This window comes from Mustelus asterias, chromosome 26 (assembly GCF_964213995.1).
Source record: "Mustelus asterias chromosome 26, sMusAst1.hap1.1, whole genome shotgun sequence".
NCBI lineage: Eukaryota > Metazoa > Chordata > Chondrichthyes > Carcharhiniformes > Triakidae > Mustelus > Mustelus asterias.
Genome location: NC_135826.1, coordinates 32,130,059 through 32,151,901, shown reverse-complemented (window position 1 = coordinate 32,151,901; position 21,843 = coordinate 32,130,059). Strand labels below are relative to the sequence as shown.

General features: G+C 40.7%; 1 protein-coding gene across 4 annotated transcripts in view; it reads left to right on the top strand.

The window, feature by feature from the left end:
- The window catches only part of nfic (nuclear factor I/C), a 459,067-nt gene extending 437,555 nt beyond the window's left edge, over positions 1-21,512 (top strand). For all 4 annotated transcript variants that reach the window (XM_078198406.1, XM_078198408.1, XM_078198405.1 and 1 more), the window contains one exon: positions 13,017-21,512. In XM_078198406.1, the coding sequence (XP_078054532.1) occupies positions 13,017-13,034 (18 nt within the window). In that variant the 3' untranslated portion in view covers positions 13,035-21,512. The remainder of the gene's footprint in view (positions 1-13,016) is intronic.
- Positions 21,513-21,843: the final 331 nt, after the last annotated feature.

Genomic DNA, 21,843 nt, shown 5'->3' with positions numbered 1-21,843 from the left:
GATAGATTCCATCAGGCCCTGGGGATTTGTCAGTCTTTATATTCTCTAACAAACCTAACACTTCCTCCTTTGTAATGGAGATTTTTTCCAACGGTTCAACACTCCCCTCCGAGACACTCCCAGTCAACACACCCCTCTCCTTTGTGAATACCGACGCAAAGTATTCATTTAGGATCTCCCCTACCTCTTTGGGCTCCAAGCATAAGTCCCCACTTTTGTCCCTGAGAGGTCCGATTTTTTCCCTAACAACCCTTTTGTTCCTAACGTATGAATAAAATGCCTTGGGATTCTCCTTAATCCTGTCTGCCAAGAACATTTCGTGACCCCTTTTTGCTCTTCTAATTCCCCGTTTGAGTATTTTCCTACTTTCATTGTACTCCTCCAGAGCTCCCTCAGTTTTTAGCTGCTTGGACCTAACATACGCCTCTCTTTTCCTTTTGACCAGTCCCTCAATTTCCCTGGTTATCCACGGTTCTCTAATCCTACCTTTCCTATCCTTCTTTTTTACAGGCACATGCTTGTCCTGTAGCCCTAACAACCGTTCCTTAAAAGACTGCCACATACCAGATGTGGATTTACCCTCAAACAGCCTCTCCCAATCAAGAGCTGCCAATTTCTGCCTGATCCCAATAAAGTTAGCCTTCCCCCAATCCAACACCTTACCCTTGGGACACCACTCATCCTTTTCCATCACTATCCTAAAGCTAACAGAATTGTGGTCACTATTTGCCACATGTTCCCCAACCAAAACTTTGAAGACCTGACCGGGCTCATTCCCCAGTACCAGGTCCAGTATAGCCCCCTCTCTAGTTGGGCTGTCCACATATTGTTCCAACGAACCCTCCTGTACACATTTTACAAATTCCTCCCCATCCAGAGTCCCTGCCCTCAGCGATTTCCAGTCTATACCAGGGAAATTGAAGTCTCCCACTACAACAACCCTATATTTCCTGCACCTATCCAGTATCTCCTGACATATCCATTCTTCCACTTCCCTTGGGCTGTTGGGGGGCCTGTAGTACACCCCCAACATAGTGACTGCGCCTTTCCTGTTTCTAAGCTCCACCCAGAGTGACTCGCTACACGACTCCTCCGAATTGTCCTCCCTCTGCACCGCTGTAATATGCTCTCCAACCAATACCGCTACTCCCCCACCTCTTTTGGCCCCTCCTCTGTCTCGCCTAAAACACTTGTACCCTGGAATATTCAGCTGCCAGTCTTGTCCCTCTTTCAACCAAGTCTCTGTCACCGCAACCACATCCAAATTCCTCGTGCGCATTAAGGCCCCAAGTTCGTCTGTTTTACCTGCTACGCTCCTTGCATTGAAGTATAAGCACTCCAGACCCCCAGGCTCAGTGAGGTTGTCCTCCCCCAGAGTGCTCTTCTTCTTTGCCAGCCTTGTCCCAGCCCCAAGCTCGTCCCCAGCCACCACACTTATAGACCTAATAGTTTGATCCCCACCCCCCTGCCATACTAGTTTAAACCCCCCCGAACTGCACTAGCAAAGCTCCCAGCCAGGATATTTGTGCCCTTCCAACTTAGTTGTGACCCCTCCCTCTTGTACAGGTGTAGATAGACAAGTGCTGCAATCTTTGGATCTAGAGTAGATAAGCAGTAATAATTCTTCGTAAAAAAATACAACCTTATTGATGTGATAGAATCGCCACATTCCAGTGGTGTACCCATCTCCTTTGTGCAGTTGAGGCAAGTTTTTGTAGGCGTATAAAAGTCTGCCAAAATCTGAAATGATTGAATTCTATTTTTCACATCTCCAAAGGACTGCTCATTTGTCTGAAGAAATCTATGCACTTCGCACTTCATGGACAGAAAAACTTTATCTAAGAAATGTTTGCTTGTTCAGCTTTCTTGAAACACTTTAGCTGGTCTGTTGAAGTTTTGTATCTGATTGTTTTTGGTGGCATGTTTGGATAATATGGATTTATACCTTGTATCTGCAATCCGTATTTGTATGCACAGACAAATGGGTAGTTGTGGGTTGCATGGGCTGTTGGCAAAGTCTAGGTACGTTAGTGGTTTTGGTCTTGTCAGATCATAGTGAAAAGAAGTTTCAAAAAGCTTTATGTAGGTCCTGCCTTGAAGTTCAGCAGGGTCTCTGCACTCCTTGCACTTCTGACTTGCCTGGATGCAAACAAACACCCTTGCTCCCAAGGCATCTCCTTGTAAATATCAGGGCCATTGATTCAGATGAAGCAAAGAGACAGGATCGTTATAGTACTCAGGCTTAAGGAAAACTTTTGGACTTCTAAAATCAGCATAGCCGTTCAGATTTTAGGATAGGAGCTGGAAAATCAGCATATATTCCCTAAAAATGGATCACTTGCCAATGGGGCATTGGCCTGGTGTTCAACATCTGTCGCTCATCACACAACTATCCAGACTGCTTTAAACTATTCTCAATTTATGCTCAGACTTTCTTCAAGACCAGCATAATATGCACAAAAAGTATGTGATACCTTTTCTGTGTCATGATGCTGCCCAAAAAAAGGCTATCATGCATGTAGCAGCTATTTGCGTGAGCTATCCAATTAATCCCATTCCCTGCTCTTTCCCATGGCTCTGTACACTTTTCCCTATCAACTACTTTATCAAACACCCTTTTCTAAGGTATTTCTGAATCAGCTTCCATTACTCCTTCATTCAGGCAGTGCACTTCAGACCTTAACCCCCCACATAAATTTGATCTTTCCTCATGCCAGCTCTGGTTCTTTTACCAAGTATCTTAAATCGGTGTCCTCTTTTTACCATACCTTCTGTCCCTGGAACTTTCTCCTTAGTTGCTTAATGAAAACACTTCCTGATTTTGAAAACCTCCATCAAGTCTCACCTTGCTCCCAAGAGAAAAAGTCCAATTTCCTCAGTCTTTCCACATAGTTGAAGTCTTTCATTCCTGGTGCCATTCTAGTAAAACCTCTCTGTAGCCCATATCGCAGACATTGTGCTAAAATGATCGAGAGCACGACAAACTCTAGTTGAAGTGGCACTCGGGTAAAGAGTTCGGGAAGCATTTCCATTTATATAGTGCCGGTCCTGAAGCACTTCACAGCCAAAGAAGCAGTAATTGTTGTAACATTGTGACTGGTCGGGGGGAATCAATGGAAACAGTGTGTTGTATATTGTTAATTTTAACAAAGTCGTGAACTTTGTCCTGTGGGCTTTGTGTCTTTGTCTATAATATGTGGGGAGACTCAGTTAGAGATCAAAGGTTATTATATCCTTGTTAAGTAATCTCCAGATTTACCTATGTTAATTGGATTCTATGTAGATGAATGCTGTGTGCCACTTAGATGACAGCATTCTGCTAATGGTATTCCCTCCCAATGGCCTTGGGCTGCTGAGTGTAGACATACTACAGTAAACATCCAGGAATTGGCACTGCTTGCTGTGCAGCTGCCTGCTTACAGCAGTGAAACAAAGCTGCTCAATTGACGGACAGATGGCAGTGCCATCTGTCAAGTGCGTTAAAATGTATTGGGTTTACTGTGAAAAAGAGGTAAACAGTGTTGCAGAGAGCTGCGCGAAGCTCAGATCATTAGTTCAAAAACATCCATAACTTCAAAAAAAAAGAAATCCTGGAAAATCAAACATACAGCTATTGAAAGATGAAGCGGATGGAGAAGAACAATTGTTGTGAGTGTTTGACACAATGTTTACACTGTTCATTCTATTCTCAGAATATTCCACTTCTGCAGGCAAAAATTCACTTTGTTTACTGTAAGAGTTAAAATTGCGAAATGTAACATAACGGCAGGATTTTGTGGCCGTTCCCGCCAGTGGGATCTTCCAGTCCCGCCAATGGCAACGTCCCCCTTCGCCGGGGCTTTCCTCGGCGGCACAGGCTGCAAACAATGGCCGCTGACCACTTCCGCTGCCGCAAACCACACTGGTGGGGGGGGGGGGTGGAAAATCCTGCCCTTTGTATTTTAAAATTAGCAACCTAAAATCTCTTCACTGAGTGCTATTTTTCAGCAAGATTCGCCACAATCTCACAAAGCATTCCGCCAAGGAAGTTGCAATAATTGGGAGCTGCCATTTCAGAATGCATTTCACTTTAACAAAAACTTGTCATTCATAGTTTGTGCAAAGTACTTGTAACAAACTCCTTTCTATTGTTTCAAGGCACTGACCTGAAAATGCATCTAGTAAAACAGCAAAAGAGTGGAATTTGGTATGAATCTGTTCGTGCACATTATTTATTTTTAACATCTGCACAATATTATCACTGACAGTTATTCCCAGGGTTACGTTGTGCAAATTATTTTCGCATTTAAATTAAAATGAATGCGACAGTAAAGGAGAAAAAAAAACACTTTTCCTGCCAAACAATTAGACTTTGCTCAGAGTCTTGAAGTGTAATGCAAGATACTTGTTCCAACTGATAAGCGTTTGATTTCCAGCTAAAGTGGCATGAGTTCAGATCTCAGAACTCGCTGTCAATGAGTCTCAAATGGTGAGGCTAGGTAGTTCTCCCCTGAGTATGCAATGGTTGTTATGTTTTTGGATCTTTCTCTCCTATTTTTCTCATACTTAGGATCAATCTATCAGTGACCCCTCACGATGAACCATAGGTACCTTTACACAGCAAGATGTCTGGGTAGTTGCAATGTGCCGAGGCATCAGACAGAAACCCTCACCATTTTATCTCATTTTGAGATCAGGGTCTAGATAGGATTTCTTTAGGGATTTGCCTGTTACCCTAAGAATGCTACCACAGACCGTTATTCGTAAAATAAAATCTTACTTGTTCACAGATGTGTGTGTGTATATCTCAGTACTCTACACAAGATTGTACTTCTGTTTCCCACCAGATCATGCGACATTGCATCATAGCTACATCTGCCGGTATATCAGGTGTTCCTGATGTTAACCCCTTAATCAACATCTCCCCTCAATCTTTATCCCAACTGTGTGCATACTCCTACATCTCCATACGCGCACACACTCTCCACCACACCCCTACCCCACCCAACCCCCCAACCCAATCCACAAAATCTCAGACTTCACAGGGCTAGTCTCTGTAGTGCCTTAGCCAATCTCCCTGATCTAGTCCTGATTTTGTTTCGGAGTTGGGGACGAACTGCACTTTCTTGTCATTCAATAGAAGTGTATTCCAACTGGGTTGTTGTAAAGTTTCTACATATTTCTAGTTTATAAGCTCTGTCTGATTTAAACAGTATGCCATGGTTCCACTGGTTTCCTTCCCAATGATATCAAGGCTCTTTGGTACCTTCTGATAATTCCCTTGTCTGTCTCAATTCTATAAGATTTCAGCTGGGGAGCTCCTTCTATTACATTGTCTTCTTTCTGTTGATCTCGTACCCACACTCTCTCCCCGAGCTGTAACATTTCAAGTCTTGTGCTCTGTGCTTGAAGATGAAGTTACGTCTTTGACTGTCACTTTGTTGCTCTTCACATCTCTGAACTTTCTTACAATCATCTGAGGTAACATCACATTGAAGTTTTTGTTGTCAAGCTGGAAGTTGTGTTCGCAGCCGTCTCCCTATCCATAATCTGTTGGCAATAACCCATTTTTTAATAGTGAGGTTCTGTAGTTAAGAAGGGCTAAGTTAATATCTTCTTTTTAATCAATTCCTTGATTGTTCAAACTCCACTTTCTGCTTCTCCATTTGACTGAGTATATCTAGGCAAACTACTCACATGCATGAAACCATATTCTCATGCAACGTTATGCAATAGTCCATTAGCAAACTGAGGACCATTGTCTGACACCACAATGTCCAGGATGTCATGTATCACAAAGATTCGTCTTGGTGATGTAATGACTATCTCTGCTGTGGTGCTTTATGGTCTACTCACTTCAAACCATCTGGAGTCGTAATCAAACATGATGATGAAATCTTTGCCAATAAATTCAAATAAATCCATTCTCAGGCACTCCCGTGGCCTCATAGAAAATGTAGATGGTGCAAGTGGTTCACCCTGCCCTTAGCTATGCACTGCACAGATATGTCAATCTGTGATTAACTCTTCAATGGAGTGACTGATGTCTGGCTACCAAACGATCTGAAAGAAGATGTAACTGGGGTGATCAGTAAGTTTGCGGACGACACAAAAATGGCTGGACTTGCAGATAGTGAGGAACATTGTCAGAGGCTACAGAAGGATATAGATAGGCTGGAAATTTGGGCAAAGAAATGGCAGATGGAGTTCAATCCAGATAAATGCGAAGTGATGCATTTTGGTAGAACTAACGTTCGGGGGAGCTATACGATAAATGGCAGAACCATAAAGGGTGTAGATACGCAGAGGGATCTGGGTGTGCAAGTCCACAGATCCTTGAAGGTGACGTCACAGGTGGAGAAGGTAGTGAATAAGGCATATGGCATGCTTGCCTTTATAGGACGGGGCATAGAGTATAAAAGTTGGGGTCTGATGTTGCTGTTGTATAGAACGTTGGTTCGGCTGCATTTGGAATACTGCGCCCAGTTCTGGTCGCCACACTACGGAAGGACATGGAGGCTTTAGAGAGAGTACAGAGGAGGTTTACCAGGATGTTGCCTGGTATGGAAGGGCTTAGTTATGAGAAGAGATTGGGTAAACTGGGGTTGTTCTCACTGGAAAGACGGAGGATGAGGGGTGACCTAATAGAGGTGTATAAAATTATGAAAGGCATAGGTAGGGTGAACGGTGGGAAGCTTTTTCCCAGGTCGGTGGTGACATTCACGAGGGGTCATAGGTTCAAGGTGGGGGGGGGGAGGTTTAACACGGATATCAGAAGGACGTATTTTACGCAGAGGGTGGTGGGGGCCTGGAATGCGCTGCCGGGCAAGGTGGTGGAGGCGGACACACTGGAAACGTTTAAGACTTATCTAGATAGCCACATGAACAGAGTGGGAATGGAGGGATACAAAAGAATGGTCTAGTTTGGACCAGGGAGCGGCGCGGGCTTGGAGGGCCGAAGGGCCTGTTCCTGTGCTGTATTGTTCTTTGTTCTTTCTTTGTTCTAAACTGACTATCGAGCTCTTGCTGTGCTTTTCACTATTCCCAAGTTACCTAGATGCATTTTCTGAAGAAGGTCAAGTTGAAGTGTTTTAGGTATAAGTAGTTTATTGTTAAAAACTCAGAAATTGTCAATGATTGTAAGGTGTTTTCTCTGTTTGAAATATTAGCAAATATTGGATTATTTGGAGTGTACTCTGGCCAATTGTTCTGGCAATATTCTTGTATTTTGATGCATTTGTCATTCTGCTGTTGTGTTTGCTTGATTTCTTGTAATTTCTACTCGGTGGCTGGTAAGTGTCTGGTAATGAGCAAAGTACATTCTCACACTTTCTCAATAAAAGCTAGGTCTTCCTGTTTGATTCGAATTATTGATAATGCATGTGTTGTTATCTTGTACTTCCCTTGAACATGCTCAGTAAATGAATCATATCTCATGGGTCTCAGTCTAAGTTGAATTCTAGGTAATACTTTTGCAATTTCCTTTACATTAAGAAGAGTAACCAATGGTTTGTGGTTCCTTTCAATTTTAAACCTTAATCCATTAATCAGAGAACTTCTCACAGGCCCATGTGGCTACTAATACTTCTTTCTCATTGGTTTCATATCTCTTCCCTCTGTTCACAAGAGATCATGAGGCATAATACACTGGTCTTTGTCCATTTTTTGAAAAACTTGAAACAGCACTGCACCCAAGCCTGGGGCGGCATGGTGGCACAGTGGTTCGCACTGCTGCCTCACACTGCCATGGACCCAGGTTCAATTCCTGGTTTGGGTGACTGTCTGTGCAGAGTCTGCACGTTATCCCCGTGTCTGCGTGGGTTTCCTCCCACAGTCCGAAAGACATGCTGGTTAGGTGCATTGGCCATGCTAAATTCTCCCTCAGTGAACCGGAGTATACCCAAACAGGCGCCAGAGTGTGGCGACAAGGGGATTTTCACAGTAATTCAATTGCAGTGTTAATGTAAGCCTATTGTGACACTAATAAATAAACTAAAACTTAACCAATAATGTGTTTACTGCTATAATTGATAGAAACTCTGAATCATGGTGCTCTAGAATTTCAGGTGATATTAAGAGATTTTTGACTGTGTCGTGAGGCATTTTGCTGGTCCACATTCCAGCACTACTGTTGACCTTATCAACAGCTGTCCCAACGGCTCATCGATTCCTGCCATGTTTGGTAGGCATTTGCCTGCTTGGTTGATCATGCCAAGGATCTTTGTAATTCTGTGATGTTTTAGGGCTGTGGGAACTCTCTAATGACCAGGGTTTTATGTGGGCCGGCTGTATTTACTGAAACTTGCACAATGTGGCCTAAGAATTTTATGATAGACTTTGCAAATTGACATTTGTGGTTTAATGTCAAATCTGCTTCTTGTAGGACTTTGAGGAATGTTCTTACACAACAGTCACGTTCTCCCTTTGATGAACTGTGTATGAGAATGTTGTCCAATTTGCATATTGCTCCGAACGTGAATTCCAGGGTCAGAGACATCATTCTCTCCAATACCTCAGCTGCAAACACAACTCCAAATGGTAACCTGTTAAAACAACAATGACCAAATGCGGTGATAAAAGTAGTTAGCAATTTGGATTCTTTGACCAGAGGCAACTGGCAAAAGCTGCTGTTAGCATCCAATTTTGAGAGGAGGATGCTTTTTGCTAATTTGGAAGACTTTCATTCATTGTTGCCATCTGGTGGATCTCGCGCACTACTGACTTGTTTAATTGAGTCAAGTCCATACAGATTCTAATTGAACCATTAGACTTTGGCACTGTGACCATTCCATAACACCACTTTATCAATATGGTAACTCCAGAGTTGATCCCTTGTAATATGTATTCAATCTCACTCTTGCCTTTGCCTAAGGGTGGATGAGGGCCCTTCCTCACTGCGAAGAGATATATAGGCTTAGCATCTGCCTTTACAGTTAGGTGATATTCTGTTTTCAGCTTTTCAAAACCTGAAATTATGGATGGAAATTAATTCTTGAATTGCTCGCTGGACTGCACATCAGCAATTTCATCAACCTTGTAAATGAGTCATAACTGCAAACACGCTTTTCTGCACAGTAATGCTGACTCCTTGGTTTTTTTTATACAGGTGTTCCACAATTTCTTTATCTTTCTGTTTTAATTTTGCCAAGTGGTGGCCTATTACCTTTAGTGTAGTCCTTCCTCGACCTTACAACTGGATGGAGGTTGGCTGTAATGTGATATTTTTAAGTAATTTCACTTCATCAGATAATATTGAAACACCTGCCCTGGTATCTAGCTTGAATTGGGTGGGGTGACCATCAGCTTCCAATTTAATGCTATCATAATTACTCTCTGTTTTGTTAACTTCTCCAAAGAAAAGTTATTTGTTTTTTTCTATGGCTGTTCTACTTGGATTTTTCTTGGTTCCATTGTTATTTCTTTCTTCTTGTGTGCTGTAGGAACTATGGAACTGCAAAATATTTTAAAATGTCCTAACACCCCATACCTTTAGCACTCAGCTCCCACTGCTGGGCATCTTCCTGCTTGTGTGGGGATTTCCCCCACACCAAGAGCATCTCAAAATGGCAGTTGGTGGCCTTTTTACTGATTTTGCAGGTGTTTTATTCATTGTGCTTTCTTGGGTTTTCTTTGTCCAACATATTTCACTTATTTTTCTCCAAGGGATATCACTTTTACCACCACCCCCCCCCCCCCCCCCCCCCCCAGTACAACCATTCTGTTTCATTTCACACTGTCAAGCTATTTGACAGTGTGGGCGGCACGGTAGCACAGTGGTTAGCACTGCTGCTTCACAGCTCCAGGGACCTGGGTTCGATTCCCGGCTTGGGTCACTGTCTGTGTGGAGTTTGCACATTCTCCTCGTGTCTACGTGGGTTTCCTCCGGGTGCTCCGGTTTCCTCCCACAGTCCAAAGATGTGCGGGTTAGGTTGATTGGCCATGTTAAAATTGCCCCTTAGTGTCCTGAGATGCGTAGGTTAGAGGGATTAGTGGGTAAAATATGTAGGGATATGGGGGTAGGGCCTGGGTGGGATTGTGGTCGGTGCAGACTCGATGGGCCAAATGGCCTCTTTCTGTACTGTAGGGTTTCTATGATTTCTATTTGCCCTGCCTTTATGAGAGTTAAATCATGAGAAACCCTACAGTAAGGGAGGAGACCATTTGGCCCATTGAGCCTACACCAACAGCAAACCCACCCAAGCCCTATCCCCATAACCCCAACTTTTTACCCTGCTAGCCCCTGTGACACTAAGGGGCAATTTAGCATGGCTGATCAACCTAAACTGCACATCTTTGGACTGTGGGAGGAAACCAGAGCACCCAGAGGAAACCCACGCAGACACAGGAAGAACGTGCAAACTCCACACAGACAGTGACCCAAGGCTGGAATTGAACCCGGGTCCCTGGCACTGTGAGGCAGCAGTGCTAACCACTGTGCCATGTGCCGCCCTCATTTTCCCTCATTTTCAAAAGATCTGATAGGGCTTCATCTAAGGTCCAACTAGTATACAATTACGTATCAATTCATCTCTGAGAATCCCATAATCAAATTCTCCAGAGCCTGTGCAGGTCACTTAAAAATGAATCCATGGATTTGCCTAGTTTCCTCTTAGTAAATAATGTATGCTTAATCATCCCATTTTTTTGAACACTGAAATATGAATCGAATGCCTGGAGGACTTCCTCATTTGCGCTTGAAGCCTCATCAACACCCTGTCTTGCAATAATATTATCTGTTATGGCCCCTACTATGTAGAGTAAGGTATTGATTGACCTGATGTTTCAGACCCTTCTATGCAAACCTGAATCTGTTCTGTATCTGGAGAATCTCTTCTTCCAATTGTCCCAATGTTGAGCCTGTTGCGAGCCTTCCATGCTTTGGAACAGTTCTGGGAGTGGCAAGGTAGACTCTGTGCTTACCCTAAGTTCTGGATTTGTTGTTGTTTCGGAGGTTTGGTTGTTTGACTGTGATCTGTGCTCATTGCTGTCTGGATTTTGCTTCTGCTGAATACGTGAAGTTTTGTTTTCAGGTTAGTTTTCAATCTTATTCCTGTCTTTTTCCAAGAATTCAGTGGTGTCTCAGGTCTGCAGTTGTCACTTGGGATTTTTCTGGGTTTTTACACTCTGTGACCAACATAGTGCACATGAACAACAGACATTTAAAAACCACCAGCTGCCACTTTTTTTTTCTTGGGTTCAGGGTCTAGATGGGGTGTTTTTAGGATTTACCCGTTACCCTAAGAATGCTACCATAAGCCGTTATTTTTTTAAAATGCTTTGGTTTACTTACAGATCTATACTTACATCTCAGTGCTCTATACAATTCTGTGCTTCTGATTCCTTGTAAGAAGTTTAACAACACCAGGTTAACCTGGTGTTGTTAAACTTCTTACTGTGTTTACCCCAGTCCAACGCTGGCATCTCCACTTCTGATTCCTACCAGATCACAATCTCTCAATCATCTGACATTACATCAACAGTTACAGTTCCTGATGTTAACTCTTTACCCTACACATACTGGATATAGTACTGGCCCTCATTTAATCTCTCTGATTAAGGAAAGCAGTGGAGTAAAGACTACCTGATAATGCCTTAGAATATAAGCTGTTAAACACATTTGGTAGCGAGGAATTGTTAATACAGTAGCAAAGGCAAACAGCAAATTTACAATGTTATGCAAATCCTAGCAGGTAGGGCATGATCTTACCTGCTGTTCACGACAAGCTCCTGCTGCAGCGAGATCAGCCGTTCACTGCAGTGGGATGGGAAACTCCCACCAGCCTGAACAGCCATAACATTCCAGCCGTAATCTTTATTCCAGTTTATCACTTTTATACATTAATTCTCCCTCCTGAATCAATGAGATATATTGATCATAGATATTCTCGGGCCTGTTAGTGTAACCTGTGTCTCTTTAATTTCGATGAGGGCATATGTTCGTTCGGAAGCCTAGACTTCAACAAAGAGTTGGAGCCAGCAGGATGGCATAATCCATCAGTTTGTCCACTCCAACGCATGCTCTGCCCCTGTCATTACTGGGCACTGATGTGGATGTTCGGTACTGTGGAGATGCATGTATGAAGCAGAGCTACTCCAGGCTAGTGATCTGATCCGAAACACTATAAAATTTCAACTTTCAGTAGATCTCCCTTCTTATAAAAGGTACGCATGGTGGCAGGATGGTACAGTGGCACAGTGGTTAGCACTGTTGCCTCACAGTGCCAGGGAATTTTCACAGTAATTACATTGCAGTGTTAATGTAAGCCTACTTGTGACACTAATGAATAAACTTTTAAAAAAGTTAAACTTTCGACATTCATTGTTCTCACACATTTAACCAGTTTCACCCAACTGTGCCCCATCCTTTTTTTATTTAATTTAACTGTCCTGACCTCCAAAACCGCAAGTAAATGAGGGGCACCTGTTCCAGAAATCGGCTAACACAGTTCACACATATGCAAGGCTGGATCTGCTCCGTTTTTAGCTCTTGCACTAGAATGACTTATTCAATGGTCTTTAAAGAGGCTGCGGGAGACTACCAACAAAAAGCTAAGTTTTTAAGCTAACCTTCATACAGAGCTGGATAGAACAAGCTTATAGACCTCTACTTGCCTTTTGGGTCCCCTCCCATTCTCCTCCCTGCCCACCACCTCCCCTCTTAAAGGACCTATTTCGGGGGCCCCGGCCAGCAAGGCATCTGGAGAGTTCCAAACCTGTGAACTGGAAAAATAGGTACTGCAGCTCGCCACAATTATTAGGATAATGTCCAGGCCTCAATTTTGAACAATGGGGTTAGGCGTGAACTTTATGACTGCCAATTTGTTGCACATTCTGTACGACTGGAAAAGGGTTAACCATTATTGGGCTGTGGATCCACTGATCTTAAATTAACATAGTGATAATTTGATGTGCGGCTCATTTTTGAAATGGTTTTCCCTGCGTTGGTCTGTGCCTTTTGATTTATTCTGTTACTTTAAGTTTATTTTGTTCCAACAGCCATTATTGTCACTAACGCCAATATTTTCCTTTTCTTACAGTCCTGGTATCTGGGATAGTTGAAGTCCCCTTTCAAGTATTACAGAAGCTATTTAATCATGTTTCAAGAAACATGGTCAAGCGTCAACTTTGGTTTCAAGTTTAAAGCAGAAAAAGAGAGAAACAAGGGAGAAGACTATTTATCGACTCGCCTTTAAAAGAAAATGAAAAGTCAGAAACACTATCATCCTACCAACATGTTCCGAAGATGGGTGCAATTCACTTCTTCCATTGGCTGAAGCTTAGCCTGAGGTTTCCCCATCTGTTTTATGCAAATAAGCCTTTATATTTCTTTAAAAAAAATACAGAACAAAGTTTACTAAATCTGCTTTTGAAAGGGTGGGAAAATTAATCTTCTTCAACTTAACATAATTCAAAATCGCATTATGGTTTTCTTTCGATTTCTCCTTTTGAACGAATGAAGGTAGCATCATTTATACAAAGGATGGTTGCCCAGTAACTTGCGTAATCATTTAAAAGTCACCCAAACCTATCCTTCAGGTGCTGAAATGCACAGAATGCACTGTATCTATGCATTGGAGTACCTGAGAACAGGTTTATTCAAAGTTATCACAGTTTAGGACAATTCTTCACACTTTAAAAAAAAAATTCTTGATTATAATCGTGAACAGTTTTTTTTACTAACTTTATTGTAAAGTTTTAAACATCACAAAGACGTGCACTAATGAAGCCTACACATTGGAGACCATCATTTCAATATGGCTAATTCATTAGCTTGACATCAAGTTATGTTCCTTGTTTCTATTTCAGAACTTTGGGCAAACTAAACATAAGAAAAGTTATTTTTCTACTATACAAATAAATGTGTTTAATAGATTGGTATAAAATCATTCCATTGAATTGTTCAGGCTGACGTATTTAAAACTGGAGAGTTCCTCCGTATCAAAACAGCAGGTCAGATTAGCCACGGTGATGGTTGCTGAGTCTCAACCTGTCAGTTATTGGGAACGCCATGAAGCAATTTCTCTTCCATTGCTTATAAACTAAGGAGGATACTGAATACATTCAGTGTCATAAAAATTCCTACACCACAGATTTTCAGTGAATGATTTAATTTACCTAAAACTTTAAACACATTTTCAAAATTATTTAACCACAGCATACCATAAAGCAAATCATTCAATAATGTCGCTTACTATTTCTCAATTTACAATTTTCCCACCCTAAGCATCATTTAGTTTTTGCATGTAGCTGATAGCACAGATGCAGATGTTCATCTACCAGAGCAGTAGACTTATCGGTTTTAGTTATTATTGCTTCTTCACTAGTGCATGACATAGACCATAAGATACATACCTAGCTTTTGGTGAAAATAATGGGAGGCAAAAAGTGGCTGCAGATAGGGTGTGGGGAAGTTCTTCATATGCAATGCAAGTGCAAGGCCTCACACTGCCATACATACTTTACCTTTCCCTCCTGACTACAGGTTGCATTTATTTTCAAAATTGAACATACAAGTGGCTGCAAACTCAGAGTATCTTTAGTTTAGTAGATTATATTTTGGGAGCAGGGTAGAAAATTGTTTCAAGAATCAATATTTTTGTGTTTTATTTTAAAATTGTAAAGTTAAACAACGTGTGTTTACCCCCCCAGGTAATCACACCTGTCTGCCAGTAGCTATTACACAGGAGAACAGCACCAGAATTGAACAAGGTCTAACTTGGTTTCAACAACACACTTTGGAAACTAACGTCCAAATCAGTTGGAAACTAACGTCCAAATCAGTAATCAACTTTAAATTGGGGAAATAAAGGAAGTGGTTGCTGCATTTTAAAGGAACAGGTTGACTACCTGTTTAAACAGAGAGAAAAAAAATCTTTTGTAAAGATTTAAGAGGCAAGTGCAATTGAAAGGAAGCAAATTTGTAACTTAGTGATTCTTTGTAACTTGTCCTTGTACCCCAGGACTGTAAACAGGGGGGAAATTGTCGCCAGGCGACCATGGCACAAAAGTGCACCCCAAACCCCCTCCCCTGACCCACCTTTCACAGGTGAACACAAATGCCTTAGTCAGTATGTTACTTGTTATTTTATTTTTTTAAGTAGAGGGTAGCCAGCTGCACTCTCGTAAAATTGAAAAAAGACAGAACTTGTGCACACGATATCATTCATTAAACTGACACATATCAAAAGCAATATTTGGCATAATTTAGTTTTGTTCACAACTGAAAGCTTTTGATGAAAGTAGCCTGCATCTGAACAAATTTATGTCCGTGTACGCTTATATTTCTTGGTTAGGTACACAGCCTTGCCTGAGCTGAAATGCTGGCATCCGAAACCTCACAAGCGTGTAAACAGAAACAGTGAGGAAAACTCTAAACGTATTTATATTAACATGATTTTTTTTTCATCAAAGGTGCTGAGTGATGCATGGTGCTTTGATAGTAAACTTTGTGATCCAGCAAAAAAAAAAAATCAGCTAAACTGCTGAATTCTGACGTGCATGGCAACTATGTGCGGGCTTCACTCTTTTCCCTACAAAATCCTTTCCTAATTTGCACGGAATTTTATACCACATTATGTGCCTTGCCTTTGAGAAAAAATGTCAAAAAAAAACAAAAAAAAATCCTTGGTATCACTGCACAATCTTTTGGCTGCATGTACGATTGCTTGTCATAAAAAAATGCCATTGGTAAAAATGTAAGGGTTTATGATTTTTGCTTCATAGGACATTGTAACAGCACTAATTATCAGTATTCCAGTGATTCTGTGGATTTTCATATAGAATATATTCATCTTGCGGTCATGTAGGAACATTGCTTTTGGATGTTATTTGTCACTAATATTTTAATGGAAAGTGTTTCACTTTTGATTCTCCCTACTTGCGTCTTCCAGCTCCTTTTATTTTGAATCTTTGGAAAATATGCAATACCAGTCTTGTCTATAGAGATAGAGCGTTTAGCTTGTTTAATCATTTTGAGTTAGCACACATGATAACTACAACATCATACTTTTCTATTTTTTTTAATATTGATTTTGTTTTAATTGACCAAAGTTGGTGCTGCTCTCTATACAGAAAGAGGTCCTTCACCTGTTATGAGTAATGCTTGATGCATGATTAGGGAAGGCTGAACATGAGGGGGGTTGGGGGGGGAGGGCGGGGAGAGGGGGAATGTATATTTACAGTACAGCTGTGAAGCACCATGCTGGCAACACATTATAAAAGTATGTTTTCTTTCCTTGTATGTCCTGGTAGCTAAAAAATTGAACGCTAGTAAATAATTTCCTTAATCAGAGCAAACTGGACAGGCTCCATTTCGTAAAATACAGTGGCAGCTGATCAGGCAATCGTAGTAGTAAATCCACTAGGCCCAACATTTTTATCTAGTATGGTACAAGCCTCTGTAAGTTGTAAATTGTCAAACTGTTTTCAACCAAGTCAATGTTTTTCTCGCATGTTGTTTCGAGAGGATTGGATTTCAACAGTACATTAACCTCTAATTTTAACTGAAGATAGGATTCCTTTGCGCTACTTTAAAAAAAAATGTTGATTTGATTCTAGTACTTGGTAAGCAGTCCTCCTGTCGTCGTTTGTAACAGAATCTGGTTAGAACAGGAAATGGGTCGCATCATTTCTGTAGTTATGTGCACTATTTTGCCAGGCCCTAAGTGCTTCACAGCCTAAACTGTCAACTGGCCTGAACTTTTAAGGGGAAGCTTTTAGTCAGAATATGGAAACCATGAATTAAAATTGTACATAAAGAATCAAGAAAAAAAAGAATAACACAAAGCAATAGTTGTGGAGTGTCAATTTGGCATGGTAGCATTGTTCAACAAAATGATCATCTACACAAAGGTGGAAAGATAAATGATAACCAAGACTTATATATAGCTCTGCTTTAAGACCCTACTAATGTCTCTGAGCTTTAGTAATTTGTGTTTGGTTGACACTTGGTATGCTAACTGGGATGCTGCACAAGGGGGACAAGAAATAGGGTAACGCCAGCAAGTTTGATCTTGTCACATCCTTGTCTTGGACATTAGCTGCCTTCTTTGCAGACTGTGTAATTTGTAAGCTGTATAGTTTTATTAAGTATGTTTTACTTAATCTACCCTATTTTATAAGGCAAAGACTTTTGTAATGAGAAAAGTACAAAAAAAAAGTTTCATTACACTGGCTTATTAAGAATGTTCAGCATTATATACCATTTGTAGAGTATTCTTCCTCCATGGGAACTGGATTTGAGTTAAACTCTCCTGTTACCCTTATTGTATTTAAATACAGTAATTGTCCTCATTTTTATGGTTTTGCATATTCCTATACTTTAAAAGTATAGGCTTCTGGTGTAAAAGAGCCATTGTAAATGGAAAAAAATGCTTTATTTTATGAAGAGTAATTATGTCAAACTTGTAAGAAACACTTGGAATTTTGAGAAGGAGTGTTGTCATTGTAGTCTCTTGGACTGTTTTAAAGAAAAAAAAAGTTTGTAGACTTTCAAGTGCTAAACTGATGGGAGTAGAACAGATTATGTGTACTCTTTGTAGGGCGAGGGAGCCCGACAAATTGTTGTATGCAATGTACAGTATTGTTTGTGCAAAGGACAATGCAATGCTGGTAGCTAGTTTATTTTTAAGGCAGGACAGAAAACATTGTTTACATGTGTATTCCAACCCTTGGCAATGGCTGACTGCATGCTCCGTGAAATCCTTGTACAAGAATTCCTGTAGGGAATTCTCTTCCATCCATCAGACTCTCAAGCAGGATAGAATGCTGCCACAGTCAAACATGTGACTTTTTACTATTCCTAAAGGGGTTATGAGTTGGTTGATAACTTTTGTTGGCACATGTAGGGTGAACCCTGTCACTAGTGCAGGTTCTGCAGGCTCAGGTATATGTGGTGCAGACTATGAGGTGATCTATATCTCTTCAATTGAGGTCCTTTCAGTGTCCATCTCAGCTGTTCTGCATCTGAAAAACCCTTCTAGTTTTTTAATTGCCACCGCATCAGTGTTCCTTTTCCTCTAACATTCCGTTCTCCAGTTGATTGACAGCCCACTTACTACACCATACACAAGACTCCCTTCCATTATCCCTTAAAAAAAATAGAAATAGGTGTCTCCTACTATCTTCAAGTTAAAATTGTGAAAGCAAATATTAATATTTTTCAGTCCTACCGGTTTCTGTGCTTCGGTCTTTTACCTGTCAGCCAGGAAAGCATTTTTAAAAATCAAATGAAATGTGCTAAACACAAATTATTCTTAATTCCGATGAAACGCACCCCTAGTATGATTGCCTTCCCAATGAATTTTCGGTGGATTTGTAAAGCACTGCTAAATAATATAATATACAATTAAAGTCCCAAGTACAGTATAGTCTTGTTCATTGGGAACATATTTGATGAAGCAAGAATCTTTCAATTAAACTGGTAGTATATGGAGACTTGCTAGTTCCAGAAAGTTATCTTAAAAGTCTAGAAGGTATTTTGAGCTTTGGAAAGCACTGGGTGTTAAAACAACATGTTCTGACAAAAGAGCATCGCTGTTCTAATTGGTCTAAGCCCCCTAACTGTTATTGGTTTGATTCCGCTAATGCTATGCTCTCAAATGGTTGCAGCTCACCCCAACAGCTCAACTCACCATTCAGTCTGCACAGAGAAGGCCTGCAAAACCTGTGGCGCAAGATGGCATTGCACTAGATGTCAAGAGCACCCAATCAGGAACTGACAAAATTCGTTTCCCTCCTCAAACCCTGGACAAATTTGCACTGTTCCATATCTTTCACCTTTTCCGTTTCTGCAATAACTCAAGACAGGGACTGAAACGGAACAAGCTGTCATTGACATTGCCATTAGTCACAGCATTAGTAAAGCCAACACCATTCTTAGGTCTACACCACAGGTATATTTTTTCTAAGGTTTTATCTAACCCCCTGCAAAATGTGCCAGTTGCTTCAGTTAGCCTGAAGGGAATATGCAAATTCCATCACAATTTCCATTTCTTTTTTTTCTCTGTTGTGCAGCTCCTTTGCAGCAACGCGCAATGACACACATTAAGCAGCCAGATTACATTTTGTAGAAAGCAGTAGATATACTGGTATTGTTGTTTCACATACACAGCTCATCTAAACATCTGTAACTGGGTCTCTGGAAATCTCTTTGAAAGACAGTAAGTGAAAAAAGGAAATGGATACGTTCTCAAGGACCGTTAAAGTGGCACCTGACTGCCTGTCGCTCGTAGTGGCATTTTAGTCAGGCTGTGCAAAAACTCTGAATTGCAAGAAAGTTTGTGAAAGCTTTTGTTGGTGTGCTGATACGTAGAGCATTTTTCAGGCTGGTTTTGGCAAACTCAGTTTTCCACCTGTGACAAATCAGGTTGAGAAGGCAGTTACTTCCTCAGCCTTGTTTACATGGATGGTAAATGTTGATTGGGTTCTGTGTGATGTGGACTATCTCTGATCTGGGTCCAGTATTTATCCCTGGACTTTTCAGATCGCATCCAACAAGATCCTTTTTCTCCTAGAATCAGTTTGTAATAGCCCTGCCCTACCTTCATCTTTTTGACATTATTATCTGCTGCAGGACTCTTTTCTAAAATCAAGTAAATATGTCCTAGTGGTTGCCTGGCACAAACACTGCGCCCACACCAATTAATATAGGGATGCAGTTCCAAACTCCAGTAAAAGTCCAGTTTTTCAGTGTCCATAGTCCAACAGCTATTGCTAGTGGTGCACCAAGCTCTGCAAAAGGATGAGGCCACGGAGATTAGGCAGTACAAGGAGCATTCAACAATATAATCTACCTGTACCTGTAAAGAAAATAATTAGAAAGACTGGCACATGGGAAGAAAAAGAATTTGATCTTGCACAGTAACGCGTAACAGTTAAATATCCCAGCAGTGCAAGCACAGTGTTCGGTCTTCAATAATACAAATTTCATACAAATCAAATTGGCTACTCTTTCAGAGAGAATTTGCCATGATATCAACAGAAGGTAATTTTACACACTCTCCTTCCTTGAAAATCATTTTGCTAGACATCAATTAATGTTGGTGAAAGGAACTGCTGAACAAAATGAGAGGTACAGACAGCTTATAATTTTGAAAATTACTGAATTCCTGGCTAAACACTCCTCTTCTGTTCACTCTGTGCCACAAATTTGTCAGTAGAAATTCATTTTCTTAAATTAGAAAGCTTTGATGACATTCTGGATACAAGGAGTGAATAATTAATGTCGTTTTCTTTAAATTGTCCATTGCATTTCTAATATTCCGGATCTATTCATTTGGAACAATCAGAACAGTGTTGGTACATTGTTTAGAAAATTATTTTTGCATTCAAACACTCAATTATTAATCATCCCAACATTATGAAGCTTATTACTTATACGTAATGATAAATTCAGTCTGCGTACGATAATGAACCCATTGCTCTCTCTATACTGCAAGTCAGCAACCAAAGGAAATATGGATTTAACTTGGATGCACCACGCTTAAAAGCCTTAATTCATCTGCAGAACCCAAGTGAAGCAGCTCCATGTACACAAGGTGATGCTTAGCGTGCTTTGATCCAACTGCACCGAACTTTACTGTATGAAATAGCAGGAAAATAGAGAAATGATCCATCAGTGCGGCACAATTTCCTGCAGCGTATAGCCCAACAGGGAGTGATTAGCATGACAGCAGCAGCAAAAAATGGAGGAATAGATCCAGCCTCCTTTTTTTTTTAACTCTGAGCTTTGATGTTGATCATAGTTGTTTAGAGGGCAATGGTCAAATAAGCAGTTGCATTATTCTCTGCAATTATTTATAACACTTTTAACAAGCCAGCAGAAAAGTACCAAAAAAACATTTTTAATAAATGCAGTGCCTGATAATCGACTGCTGGATTCAATTTTGCTTTGCAAGGCCTGGGTTTTCACAGTTTGTCATTTTTTAAAGTCTTTGTTGCACAGGCTCTATTACAAATGTCCTTTGAACATCACTGTTGTAATTCCATATGTATTACATCGCACATATTCTGGGAAGAGAATATTTCTCTGAGAACACATTGAGACCGTGTTATTTCTGAGGGTTTTTCATTATATTTTAGAATATTACGGTAGTTACCACAGTAGTTAACCGCTTGCTTGCTGCACAGACATACACACACTACACACCAGGACAAACTTGTGGCTCTTTAGTTGCCGGTTGCATTCTTCTGACAAAATAAAAAATTTTCATGACCACAGTTCTACTCAGCAGCAACTAAAATAAAATCATTTATTTTGATTGTATTTGTCTTTTTGATTTTTAGCTAATTATGTAAAGGGACACTTGTACAAAGACCAGCATCTTTCCTGCTGTTTTTGTACAAAGATGTACAGAATATATGTAACTAAATCACCACTCGTTTTAAACTGGTGTGAACTCCGCTTGACATTTGATTATAATCATTGTATTCAGCCATTACTGTTAGCAGCTGCTCATACTACATACAATTACTGGAAGTGAATATGTTTCCCTATGCAAAAAAGTTAAAAAAAATAAACAAGCTATGCTACAGTTCTGACTCCAGTGTTTTCTTTGAAACTTTTCACGATCGTTTTCTCCTACAGTACGAAAAGTACCGTGACTGCTCAGTAATTCTCAGAAGACTCTCATTTTTGTTGGAGATTTTTATTCTGTGCAGAGCAACCCTGTAAATAAACAGTGAAGCCTTTAACTTAATTCCACAGACTCTTCACTAAACGTTACTGAGAACCTTAGGTGACAGGCAATTGCGCAGCGGTATCGTCCTTGGACTAGTAATCCAGAAGCCCAGGGTAAGATCTGGGGACCTGGGTTCAAATCACGTGGCAAATGGCAAAATTTGAATTCAATAGAAACTCTGGAA